The 11,834-nt window shown below is 44.1% G+C and overlaps 2 protein-coding genes across 5 annotated transcripts; one reads left to right on the top strand and one right to left on the bottom strand.

The window, feature by feature from the left end:
• Positions 1 to 2,839: 2,839 nt before the first annotated feature.
• LOC127299467 (uncharacterized) lies at positions 2,840 to 7,917 on the bottom strand. 4 transcript variants are annotated; one of them, XM_051329434.1, is made up of 6 exons: positions 7,825 to 7,917; positions 7,528 to 7,736; positions 5,688 to 5,813; positions 4,499 to 4,692; positions 4,426 to 4,455; positions 2,840 to 3,119 (listed from the first exon to the last, which is right to left on the bottom strand). In XM_051329434.1, exons 1-4 carry the CDS (start codon positions 7,870 to 7,872, stop codon positions 4,512 to 4,514), a joined length of 564 nt encoding a protein of 187 aa, XP_051185394.1. In that variant the 5' UTR covers positions 7,873 to 7,917; the 3' UTR covers positions 2,840 to 3,119; positions 4,426 to 4,455; positions 4,499 to 4,511. The 4 variants fall into 4 exon arrangements, with proteins under 4 accessions (XP_051185394.1, XP_051185395.1, XP_051185393.1 ...); XM_051329435.1 differs by lacking the exon at positions 2,840 to 3,119 and adding an exon at positions 4,292 to 4,363; XM_051329433.1 differs by lacking the exon at positions 2,840 to 3,119 and having other exon boundaries at positions 4,292 to 4,455.
• A 186-nt stretch (positions 7,918 to 8,103) lies between these two features.
• LOC127299466 (small ribosomal subunit protein uS14) lies at positions 8,104 to 9,630 on the top strand. Its single transcript, XM_051329429.2, has 3 exons — positions 8,104 to 8,262; positions 8,803 to 8,902; positions 9,390 to 9,630. The coding sequence occupies exons 1-3, from the start codon at positions 8,201 to 8,203 to the stop codon at positions 9,396 to 9,398; spliced, it is 171 nt and encodes a 56-aa protein (XP_051185389.1). The 5' UTR covers positions 8,104 to 8,200; the 3' UTR covers positions 9,399 to 9,630.
• Positions 9,631 to 11,834: the final 2,204 nt, after the last annotated feature.

Raw genomic sequence — 11,834 nt, 5'->3', positions numbered from 1 at the left:
AGATGGCTGATATTGAGAACCTTGTCCGTGGTGTAGGAAGTAGAAGTTTAGTTAGGTTTGCAGGAAGCAAAATCTGCTGCTAGTCTCAAACACTTTTTGCTTAGTAGGATTACTAGTTTGCTTTGTGGTGAATTCACTCTGCACGCAGCTTTGATTCTCATGCTTGAAAAAAAAAGTTTGGTTTACAATATTTGTGCGAAAACAAGTTTAGATGGTGGTTCCGTGGTTCCCGCTGCTTTGTCGGAAGGAAACACTGGCAAAGCAAAAGTTTCGTGTCTTGAAGTCTTAGAAAGGAAAAACCCCACAACTAGGGTTAGGGCTTAGAAAGGAATCACATTTTCGTAGACACCACACTCCTACATCTAGTCTATCTCAATACACTAACATTGGTACCACCAAAGTGGCATTACTCGACAAGTGCAAGTATAGGGGGGCACTAGGGGCGCAACATTATTCACGAAGACCACTTCAATGATCAAGTGAAAATATTCCTCTTCAAGACATAAAACAAAGATATCGTTCGTACGTACACCAGTTTGTGCCGACCAACACCTTGGCACCTCTAACCATCCACCAACAGACGATCGTGCAAGCATGCATGTTTGTTTATTTAGTGATCTACTCATCTGCATTTTTTTATGTATCAATATGTGACGCCGGGATTACCCGTGAAACATTCGCTATGGATTTAGTGAAGTTCCCGACTTTCTTAAAATAAAACAGTCGATATGGGGATGTGCAATAGTTGGCTGTCAAAAAAAATCACATCAAAATCAGCGGGTGCGGGTTTTTATGTAAGCAGAGTGTCTGTTTCACACGTTCTTTTTGCACATGTTCAGCCATTTTCCACCAGCCGCAAACGGACCGATGATCTATTAATGGTCACCAACTACAGTAAAACAACACCAAAGATAATAAAAATTACAAATAAATCTTTAGATCTTTTTTTTTTGCGAGGAAACAGCCATATCATTAAAGCAAGACAATTACAGAACCCGCACTAGATAATAAATCTTTAGATCAGCTAGCAAAGACTACGAGCACTAGAGCGATCCGAACACACACCGCCGTCCTAGTCCCTCAATCGCCAGAGCCGTGAAGCAGAGCATCAACCAGTGCCAAAGGACGAGAAGTTGTTGTGCTAAGGCTTCAAAGGACCAACATAACCATCGCCAATGATAAGAACGTAAATTAGAAGAGCCAAATCTGTAACCACACAAACGAACATGGAAATAGACCGGATCCTTGGAGACGCCGGATATAAAACTCCACGTGCCCTTCGCTGTCACTAGGCGCACCACCAGAGCGAGAATGGGGCGGGGAGGACCTTATTCTTACATCAGAATGTAGCCGCCGCCTCACCATCCCGAAGAAGATATTAAAGAACGGGAACCCTACCATCAACGAGGGCCCGTGGTCCGCCACGCCTCCAAGGCCCTACGGCCACCGGAGGCAGAGCAGACTGGCGACATCGTCATCGAGAGGACGGAACCATAGATGGGGTTCACATATCGCCTCTCTCTTGGAGTCTCCGTACGTACCGGTCCAGTTAGGATGTCTACCACCCAATCCAGATTTCCAGGTCTAGATTAGCCCTTATTCTTTAGCCCCTCCACTCCACACTGTCGTGGAGCCAACCACAAATCAACTCTCCCCAAATCTACGGTCGTGGTGCAACCACTTCCGTGCTCAGGTCACTTCCGAGAACTCAACGTTGTCAAATGAGCCACATTTCGGCAAACCCCCTCCTTGACTTGTACCTATACATCTCAAGTCGCCACTCGAATTCTCCACCATCATCATCGCCCTGCTTGCGTGCCTCCAGTGTTGTGAACCACTATAACTGCATCTCTCGTTGTTCGTGGTGCACAACCATGATGTGGGCACCGCGTCGTAGAAGTGACGTGTGGCCTTTTCTTTCGAAGATGTTATTTTGCTTCCGGTCTAGTAACCCCACTAACCATCCCTCAGTGCTACAAGGACACCGGTTCTTCCATAATGATCCCCATCCCTGAAACCCTAACTCCTCTACGCCAGGTAAAGGAAGAGAAGAGGGGGGGGGGGGGGGGGTATCTAGTCCGTTAGGCAACATGAGTGAATTCCAGTCACCACGGCCGCCATCTTTCTCCTCCGCAACCTGTACCAACAGCGCGGTTTGCGCTCGTTGGTTCGACCACACGCCAAAATTGATGACAACAGGGTTCTCATATATTTTCACTAACGTTGCCATGCTTCTCACAAGCATTACCAGATTACCCCTGAAAAATGAATACTGATCAATTTGAGTTGGCGTTTTCAATATATGGTGTTGGTACATGACGGACCCGAGCCGATCAGACTCTAGGCGACAGAGATCCCACAGCGAAGGAATTTCCTGTTGACACGTAGGCAGGCCCAGGGACATTGCCTTTTTTCCCAACTTGTCACCAGTGGTCCCAATTCCCAAAGCCTCCAAGGCTCAAACTAGGAAACAACAGATGGGTGCAGGATTGCAGTACAGCCACCAATTTCTCACCCTCACCCTGACGCAATCACATCGCATTGGATCTGCTGCTTCTGAGTGCTTACAGAAAGACAATGCTATAGAGCCCTGTTCAAAAGCTACTAGTTAAGATGGAAAACCTTTCCCTTGGCCTAAGAATGGCACTTGAGTATGTTCCTCCACACATAATTATTGGCTCAACACGTATTCAGCGACATGAAACCGATTCGATGTCAACCCTGAACATGACCCAACATGGTGGAATTCTAAGAATGTGGGTTCAAATTCTCCGCCGTGCCAAATCTGGACTGAGAACGGTCTGATCTCAAATAAAGACACTGGATGGAGTCAAAGGGATAGATAGTAAATTTTTACATTGCAAGATAACAGGTGTCAACAATACAGAATGAAACCAAATTTATTGCCATCATAAGTAAATGGCCATCTAAATTGCAAACAGATGGGGCTACAGATACCAATAGGGACGTCGTACCCGTTCAACTGGAAGTCAAGAGGATCAGATTCCATAGACGTTGATACTCACCAGTTAGTGGCTGTCTTCAGTGCATAATGGCAGCATTGGCTAGGTTCTCGATATGGACGTCTGACCAAACACTTGCTTGATTTTAGTGAGTGCCTGAAGCAAAGTAATACTTGACGATGACGAACTGCACACTTGTCCTATCACACCGATTACTATGTAACATGTTTTGTTATTGGTTATTGTACAAGGTTTTGACCACCGATTACTTTATCATTAAATAGTTTTGTTGCATGGTGCAAAATTGGAAATTTGGAATCATAAGTGTTTCTCAATAGAAATCCAAAACCTTTAAACTGGGTAACTGTCTATGCATATTTTAGAACCAGAACACGTATACAGTGCGTGTCCATATTTGTAACATGCCCATAAATGAAAAAAAAAAGCTAATACATGATTGTAAATTAACTGATAGCGGTGCCCTATTAGTATTTCAGTTCATTCAAATTGTCTAACAACTATTTGGGAGCATTATGCAGTACAAATTAAGTGCAGTTGTAAGCAAACAAGTACTAGCATGCGGACTTGGACAATTAAGGAAAATGCAATCACAAACTTGACGTAGCCGCCCACCAGCTTTGCTAAACACACAAATGGCAACAAAAGAAGATATATATTCATTTACACCTGATTGGGCTGATAATGTTAGGCAACTCATAAAGTGACATCACTATCAACCAACGAATAAAAAATAGGATCACACCAACTTAAAAAATGAGTTTATCTCAATCATGTTGCAAAAGGACACCTATCGTGACATTATATAATCTCCCAGAAGCACACCACTTTCACACTAATAGGAGTAGCTTATTTGCAAATGCGTCCAATTTCTTTGTTTGCTTATACAAAATGACAAGTTGGTCACATAAGTCTAGAAGTGGATACCCTGTATCTGAAGTGATAGAAAATGCATGAATCTCCTCTCATGTGAACCACTAAGTCGATAAGTACTTAAGCAAAGCACTGGATCACATTTGAACTACCAATAATAAGATCCTGAAACTCTTGCCCTGGCGGCATCGTTCAGTGTTCATTTCCCTAGCTTCGGCAATGCATACTGCTTTTTTCGTGTCTCTCAATCAGAGGATCCCTATGCAATAGCGCCACCAATAATGCACTATTAGAGACTATTGAGCGTAACTCTTACCTCAGAATCTAAAGTCAAATGCCACATACCTAAACTTTCATGTCATTTGTGGATAAGCTAAAGTAAATCAGTCACTGGAGCAAAAGATATTCGCAGTTGAATACTTTTCTGGATGTCAATATCAAGGCAATTTTAACTCCTTTATCATCTCCAAAGGTGAACAGACTTTTACACTTGTCGTTTTGCTTCACACCTAAGAAGTAGTCACTTACTAAGCAAAGTAACGAGGAACATAGGACCACTTAGCAGACTTACATTTGTGCTGAAGCTTAACAAGTTCCAGCTTAAACAATAGACTACTGTCATCATGACAAGAAAATTCCCCGACAGAACATAGCACTTTAGGAACTTGAAGATGAACCTCCATTTTGTCCACTGCTCAAATCAAGCACTTCCAGTGATCGGAAAGGGGGCCTTTCTCCAAATTTCAACAGATGTGCAACTTCATAAACTGGGCGCAGTTCTAAAATGGATTGAGCATCCAGGTAGGAGTCGCAGGCAAAACACCAAACTGACAGATCACTGCAAAATGGTACATGATGCTGAGCTAAAGCAATCAAATAATAATATGCCAAGATAGCCACAAGCAATCCTATTCATAGTGCAACAAAAGAAAAAAGAAAGAGACCATCAGAAGCAACATGGGCCAGCCCAGTCAAGAATGCCGACTAGGCGCATGCCAATGCCTCTGTCGTAAGTCCCTTTAACCCCGTACCATTTACTTTTCAGCATCTCATCCCGACACCCCGTCTTCTCTCTTCCAATCTTCTCTGCCTTGCCACCTCTACCCTGCTCCTTCCACTACTTTACCTACCATGCATCTCCTAAAGAACAAGATTGATGGTGACATGATAGTGATGGTGATGGCGACTGCGCTCTAGTGGTGACGGCTCAAAGGACAAGGTAGCAGCATGGCCAAGAAGCGAGAGCATGGTAAAGATTTAGTTTTGGGTTCACACAGGTAGCAAATCAAGAGCGAACCATGGTGAATTTGAACCCCGATCAAGGATAGAATTCAACAACGTTCTGAGTAAATCCAGTAAATATGGTGGTAATTTCCATGCTGAAGATGAGAGACGTTATGGGAGTGAAGAGATGTCAGACCTAGACCACTAACTAGGGTGATGAACTTGAGATGGGATATACCTACTTCTTGCCTGACTGATAATTGATACATGTTATCCCTTTATAGGGATGATTTCACTGGACTCCTAATCACCAATCTCTTGGGAAAAACCTAGAAGGTACAAGGAAACTTATCTCTTACATATTGAATACAACAAAAAGTACAACCCAACTAACAAGGAAACATAATGTTCTTCCAACTAATACTGCTGCCTGATGAATAATGAGTGATGTTATAGTGAGCGTTCGGCAATACCATTTCATACTGGACCAGGTGACAGTTAGATTTAAAACCGAACATACTGACTACCTTTGACCTTATCTTAAATGCACCAATGCAAATTCTTTGTAGTCCAATAGAAATTTAAGCAAAAGGAAGTTCAGATATTTACCTGAAGCTCAGGGCAAGACAATGGCCTGTTTCTTGAAAATGGTGCAGCATATGTTTGTTGATAAAACGACTGCACAGCACATCTTTGCAAATCAAGCAAAACCAGTTTTCCGAAGGATGATGACATCTGCATGGGCAAATGCTCATAAGAAAACTTAGGCATGGACGTATGAAGTACATCAATTTCTACAATTATTTTTTGCTTAAATTCTACAATATGGGGTCATTTGGATTCAGTAAAAAGACAGGGATATGCAACAACCTGGTGCCAGAAGCTAAGTTCACTAGTTGGCAAACTTTAGCAACTTGTTTCACTGTGTTTATAATAAGTTAATTCACCTCCAAGATATTAACATGCCAACAAATATACAAGTTCTTTACAACTTAACATAAGGTGGATTCAAGAAACATGCATAGACAATGTTTGTTATGCTGCATCATGAGATCGTAAACAGCATTTTCAGGTACAATGACAGGTGCCTTTTCACATTTCATGCATGCATATTGGATATGTATAACAAGGTTCATGAAAGCGTTAACCGTAATTGGTACGGTGGCCTTCCGCTTAGTGCTTCAGCGTGCATAAGCGGCGCTTTTTTCCTCTTTGTTCCGCTTTTCTCTGCTTAAGCGCTTATGCAATCGATGCGGAAGGCCTCCGCAATGTGCTTCAGCGCGCATAAGCAACACTTTTTTCCGCTTTCCTTAACCTTGATGTATAACACATAATACATAATCTTTACGGTTGCAGACCATCGTAAGGAGTAAGCCATGCTACATCAATTCACCAGCTCACTAGCTGTTACAAACTTTCAACTACGGATAAAAACTGTAGCCAATTCAGCCAAGATGTTGGTACAATGTACCAAATGGTACCATCAAAATCCACAGATCCTGACCATCTCTTGCACTTGGGAGTGGCTTGCACATTACAAATATAGTAAATGAACAGAGGAATCACATATCAATGATTTTATGCAAGAATAATTCCAAAATATGAAGCGAAATGTTGATATAATGCAAATAACGAGAAAGAGAAATCATGAAGTGGAACTTCTAGTTAGTAACCGCAAAAACCCCTCATCCATAAATATTAAGTTAATTTTGTCAAATCCTGAATTTGGGGGAAATGAGCCCCTTTGATATCTGGCATTAATGCCCCAACAAAAATATATAAAGTGCAAGAATGTTCTTCATGGAATAATCCAAACAAGTAACGCCACGCCACACCAATTGACAGCAATGATCAAATGCCAATCCAACAAGTCGGCATTGTAAAGTCATGTAGTTGTGAACCTGACAGGTACTACAGCACATTACTGGAAGCACTATGGGATAGAGTATGAAATTCTTGTCACGAAACCTTGCCACTTGCAGGAATCCGTACAGTACCGCAAGCAATCCCAAAATGTCACAATTTGTCACTTCTTAGAGTTCAGCAATTCTATTGATCAATAATATTTGAAAGTCTACTTGACCGTGCTAAAATTCTGGACACGATCTAGTGGTGTCCTTAACCAAAGCAGTGATCTCTACCATGTACATGTAACTTGCCATACAATTTTCGAGTCACAACCTAGTCCCAACAATCGCATTGTCATCAAGTAGTAATTCCTTATTTTTGCTCTATCAAACTAAATTATGTCGTCATAATTCACCATAGCTGAATTCAGGGGCACTATGTCTTCAGCCAAGTAGTGCCACACCGAACATAAACCCAGGGGATTACAGAAAAAGAAAATCCCAACACGAGGAGCGCATAAAACCGCACGAAAGAACCCTAACAATTCGCATGGCAGGCCCAGGATCGCGACACTGAAGTCGAGGAGGAGGACGAGACGAACCTAGAGCACTGAGAGTCAGGCGCGGGCACGCGGGCGAGTTCGTCTGCGCTGGCGGCGGGCATGGCGGGGAGGTGGGGGCAGCTTGTCCGCGCCTCCACCCACCCCGCGGCGGCGCCATAGAGGTCCAGATCCACGTCTACCTCCGCCACATAATCCTCCTTCTCCTCCTTGCGGTTGCTGTCGCCGGCACCGTCGTCTCTCTCCTTCCCCTGCGACGACGACGCAATCCAGAGCAAACGTTAGGACACATCAAGTGGAGCAAGAAAGAACGCAGAGACGGCAGGGAGGAGCACGAACGTGTCGGGATGAAGACGGGGGCTCTCCGGCTCCGGCGGCGGAGGACATCGTCGGCGAGTCGGGGCGGAGCAGGAGACGATCGATTCCACGGCGAGTCCTTCGGATGCTTTTTTTTTCTTCTCACGAGGCATAGATAAATCCTAGGCCCAGATGCTTAAGATGGGCTGACCCGACAGAATGTCATTTTTCGGCCCACGTGGGGCTACGTAGCGCAGTGGGCCGAATTCAGCCCGTGTACTAGTTAGGGTTTACTGCGCCGTCTCCCTATATAAGGCTCGGCTGCTCGCAGCGCCGCCACCTACTCCTTCCTTCTTCCCACGCGCACCAAGGTTTTCCCACCGGCGGCGGCGGAAGGCGGAAGGCGAACGCGGCGACGATGGGGCACGACAACGTCTGGAACTCCCACCCCAAGAACTACGGGCCCGGCTCCCGCGTCTGGTAATACTTCTGCCGTCCCCTTCGATCACCTCCGGCTCCTGAATAGTTCGTGCACGCTGCTAGAGATTCATGGCGAGACGATTTGTTCCGGTCGATCTGCGGGTTTGATTCGGATGCGTTGCCCTAGCTCGTCTCTGCGATGTAGTTGGCTGCAAATGTCTTCCAATCAGGAGTTAGATGGGCTTGTAGGTACTAATTAATCAGCTGGGACCGTTCGCTAATCGCCAGCTTGTTATGTCCCTCGCAACTGAGATCGTTTGCTAATTTAGTAAGCTTTGCCTCGCTCACAGCTTTTGCCGTGTCTTGCGTTCGTTCTCATATTTGTGGACAGGCAACCAGGCATAGAAAATTATAGCTTCATATTCTAAGTTGTAGGACATCCGATCATTCTTGCGACCATCTGCATTTAACCAGTTTGAGATCGCGTTCTTCTTGTTCGTATTGGCTTGGTCTGCAGTTACATACAATTACTGATGCTATTGTCTTGAACCATTGCCCATATGATTGAATTTCCTGACCCGAAAATGTTGTTTCTGTCAGCCGGGTCTGTGGCAACTCCCATGGACTGATCAGGAAGTACGGGCTGATGTGCTGCAGGCAGTGCTTCCGCAGCAACGCCAAGGACATTGGCTTCATCAAGGTATAGGGTGTTCTCTTTAACCATGAACCATACTATTGTTTCTGTGGATATATTTATTGTCCTGTAACCAACAGCATGAAATGGTAGTGATCTTACATTGTTAAATTCTTTGGTATTGAACACTAGTTCCTGCTTCTTGCTGTCTTTTCCAATTTTCGGTTTCTGTTTGATAGTTGAATCAATAGATGCTGACATGCTAGGCAAATATCGAGTGTTGCTTCACTGACCTGCTAGGCATTTGTCCTAAATGGTCTGTCGCTTCAAGTTTGTCTGTTTCGTTTGCTTCAAAATTGAACTTGAATGTTATGTACAGTCATTCTCTTCTATCTGTCAATAGATTCTAACCTTTTTCAGTTATGCGCCACTTAGCCTTCTTTCGAGACATACTTTTCTTTTCCTGCGTTGTAGATTTTGTTATTAGACATGTAATTGCTTCCTTTTGTGTAAACCACCATTCTAACAGTTGTATCATATTATTTTGTTGCAGTACCGTTAAGCCACCTGGACCTGCTGCCCTGAAGTGAAGCTAATCAGGCGTGAAGAAATGGATCACTTAATAGAAGGCTTAATTTCAATTCCAGTAATTTAGCTGTTTGCTCAGTACGGTTCTGCAAGTAAACTTTGTGGCTTTATGTTTTGATGGGAACTGAATGATGTGATTGTTGAACATGAGTTAATTGCACATCTGAAAGCCTTTTATCAATGTGATTCCTTCAGTGTTTGTCCTCGATCTTTGCGTCTCAGGTCGTACCAACCTAGTCATAACGTGGGACTTGTATAATCGATTAGCCTTCGATTAACTTCTGTAGCTACAAAATCGGAAAATCAATTCAAAAGACAATCTAGTAGAGATGCTCCAAGTGATGTATATGATGAACACCCGTACCCATTGGGTACCTGATGGTTAGATCGAATAGTCCATAAGTTTACATTCATAAATTATCCATCTCAACTCAATACTTGACTGGTAAAGTGAGAAAAACTGCTTCTGTCTTTGCCCCCGTTGTCCCCATGAGGGCGACCTTGGGTGAACCCTACCTCTTATTTCACATACCCCCCTCTCCACCACTTTCCCACCGCTGTTAAGGGTTGTCGGCCATACCTTGTGTGGCGTTGGCGGCGAAGAACATGCCTCGCGCGCGTGGATGGCGGCGCGTGCCACGGGGTCTCCTGACCGGCGGCGGTGCTCCTTAGGTTTGAGCTCGGCTTGTTTGGAGCTAGAATGATGCGGCGATGCCTGGAGCTAGAATGATGCGGCGATGCCTGCTGCTTGGAAGGCGGAGTGGCACGGGAGGGCGACAAGTGATGGCGGCCTCATGTAGGCGTCAGCAGCGGATGCACCTCAAGCAGGAGCCTAGGGGGCCGATCTGGGCTCTTAGGGCGGTTCATGTGGGCCACGAAGGGAGCTTGACCCATTGGTTATTTTATAGCTTGAGTGATACCATGGCTGCTCTATGGTGGGGCACCTATAGGGGTTTTTCAGGTGCTCATATGATGCATCGTACATCCTGAGCACAGTACGGGCCCGAACTAGTTAGGTCTTGGCTAGTTTTTTTAGTCCTGTTTCTTTTTTCTATTTGTTTTATAATATTTAAAAAATGTTCAAATTCAAAAAAAATTCAAATTCAAAAATGTGTAGAATTTTAAAATGTTCAAATTTTGAAAAATTTATATTCAAAAAATGTGCAGATATTGAAAGTATTCAAATTCAAAAAATAAATTTTGGGAAAAAAATCAATATCAATAACTATTCAAATTTTGAAAAATATTGATTAAATTTTTTTTTTAAATCATCAAATTTTATTTTAAAAGAATATAAAAAATCTTCAGATTTTAAAAATCACGTTAAAAAATAGTCAACTTTTGAAAAACATAAAAATAAAAACATAATAGAAAAAGGAAAGGAAACAAAAAAAAGGTTAAGAAAAGAGAGAAAGCACAGTGGGTGGCCCAAAACACCCACCTAGGGGTGTGCGGCGTGGCATGTGTGGCCCACCGGTTGGTGTATACCACCTCCCCCTGTTGAAGGGTGGTTGCGGACATGGCGATGTAGCGCGATGGCAAGAGCTAGTTGGGCTTGCTTGGTCTTACAACTCCTACTTCTGTGTGCGGTCTGGTAACGTCCTGGTGGTAGAGGATGGATCGCCTTCTAAAGGATTTGATGCCACTCATGTGAATTTGGTGTTGCCGGGCTATCTCGTTTGATTCCTGAGTCATACAGTGTGCGGTCTTTCGTTCCAATCTCCACCTCGTGGACGCCGGGGCGACGTCCCAGAAGATGGGACTGCGCGGGCGTCTCTACGACGGGGGGACGTGGTGGTGGTGATGTCCTTGCTCTTTGATCGTGTCGATGGTGTGGAGCGGGCGGCGGGAGATCCTGGTGTTGATGGTACTTCGGCAAAGACAACTCCTGGATTGCGATTAGGACTCAGAAGTTCTGGCTCTGGCATAGTGGATGGATTGTGATAGCTACATGGCATGAAGGTTTTTCAGGGCGATAGCTTAAGTGGTTTGACACCAATAGCGGCGATGCATGCGGGTGTTGTGAACTTTAGCTTGGAGGCATTGTTGTGGTTAACTTCTCGGCATGGGGCTCCGGGATTAGAACCTTTGACTGTCTTGGTCTCGACGACAGTGGCGCGCAACGTCATTACCCTCATGAGGGCGTAGTTGTGGAGTTGCGGTACCCTTCAGTCTCATTCCGATGTATTCGGCGGCAAGTTTTAGTTTTCCCTGTATGTTTTTGTTAAAGTGTCTTTGTAAAAGGGTCTTCTTGTTTTTTTAACTGAAAAGGTCTCCTTCTTAATATATGTACCGATTTGGTAGTTGTGGCTTTATTTGTCAAAAATCGATCTCATCTGTTTTTGCTGTTTCGAAGAAAATTTCCATCCTTGGTGGCGCACTAGGAGCAATTCAGCTAGTGTCCTTAGGT

This window comes from Lolium perenne, chromosome 5 (assembly GCF_019359855.2).
Source record: "Lolium perenne isolate Kyuss_39 chromosome 5, Kyuss_2.0, whole genome shotgun sequence".
Lineage (NCBI taxonomy): Eukaryota > Viridiplantae > Streptophyta > Magnoliopsida > Poales > Poaceae > Lolium > Lolium perenne.
The sequence above is the reverse complement of the archived record's forward strand: the minus strand, read 5'-3'. Positions and strand labels throughout refer to the sequence as shown.

What these genes read in the sequence shown, in the direction of transcription:
- LOC127299467 (XM_051329434.1), bottom strand. Translation starts at nt 7,872, where the DNA reads ATGTCCTCCGCCGCCGGAGCCGGAGAGCCCCCGTCTTCATCCCGACAC. An exon ending in CCCCGTCTTCATCCCGACAC is followed by an intron (nt 7,737 to 7,824) that starts GTTCGTGCTCCT and finishes TCGTCGTCGCAG; the next exon opens with GGGAAGGAGAGAGACGACGG. An exon ending in CCTGACTCTCAGTGCTCTAG is followed by an intron (nt 5,814 to 7,527) that starts GTTCGTCTCGTC and finishes TTGCCCATGCAG; the next exon opens with ATGTCATCATCCTTCGGAAA.
- LOC127299466 (XM_051329429.2), top strand. Translation starts at nt 8,201, where the DNA reads ATGGGGCACGACAACGTCTGGAACTCCCACCCCAAGAACTACGGGCCC. An exon ending in GGGCCCGGCTCCCGCGTCTG is followed by an intron (nt 8,263 to 8,802) that starts GTAATACTTCTG and finishes TGTTTCTGTCAG; the next exon opens with CCGGGTCTGTGGCAACTCCC.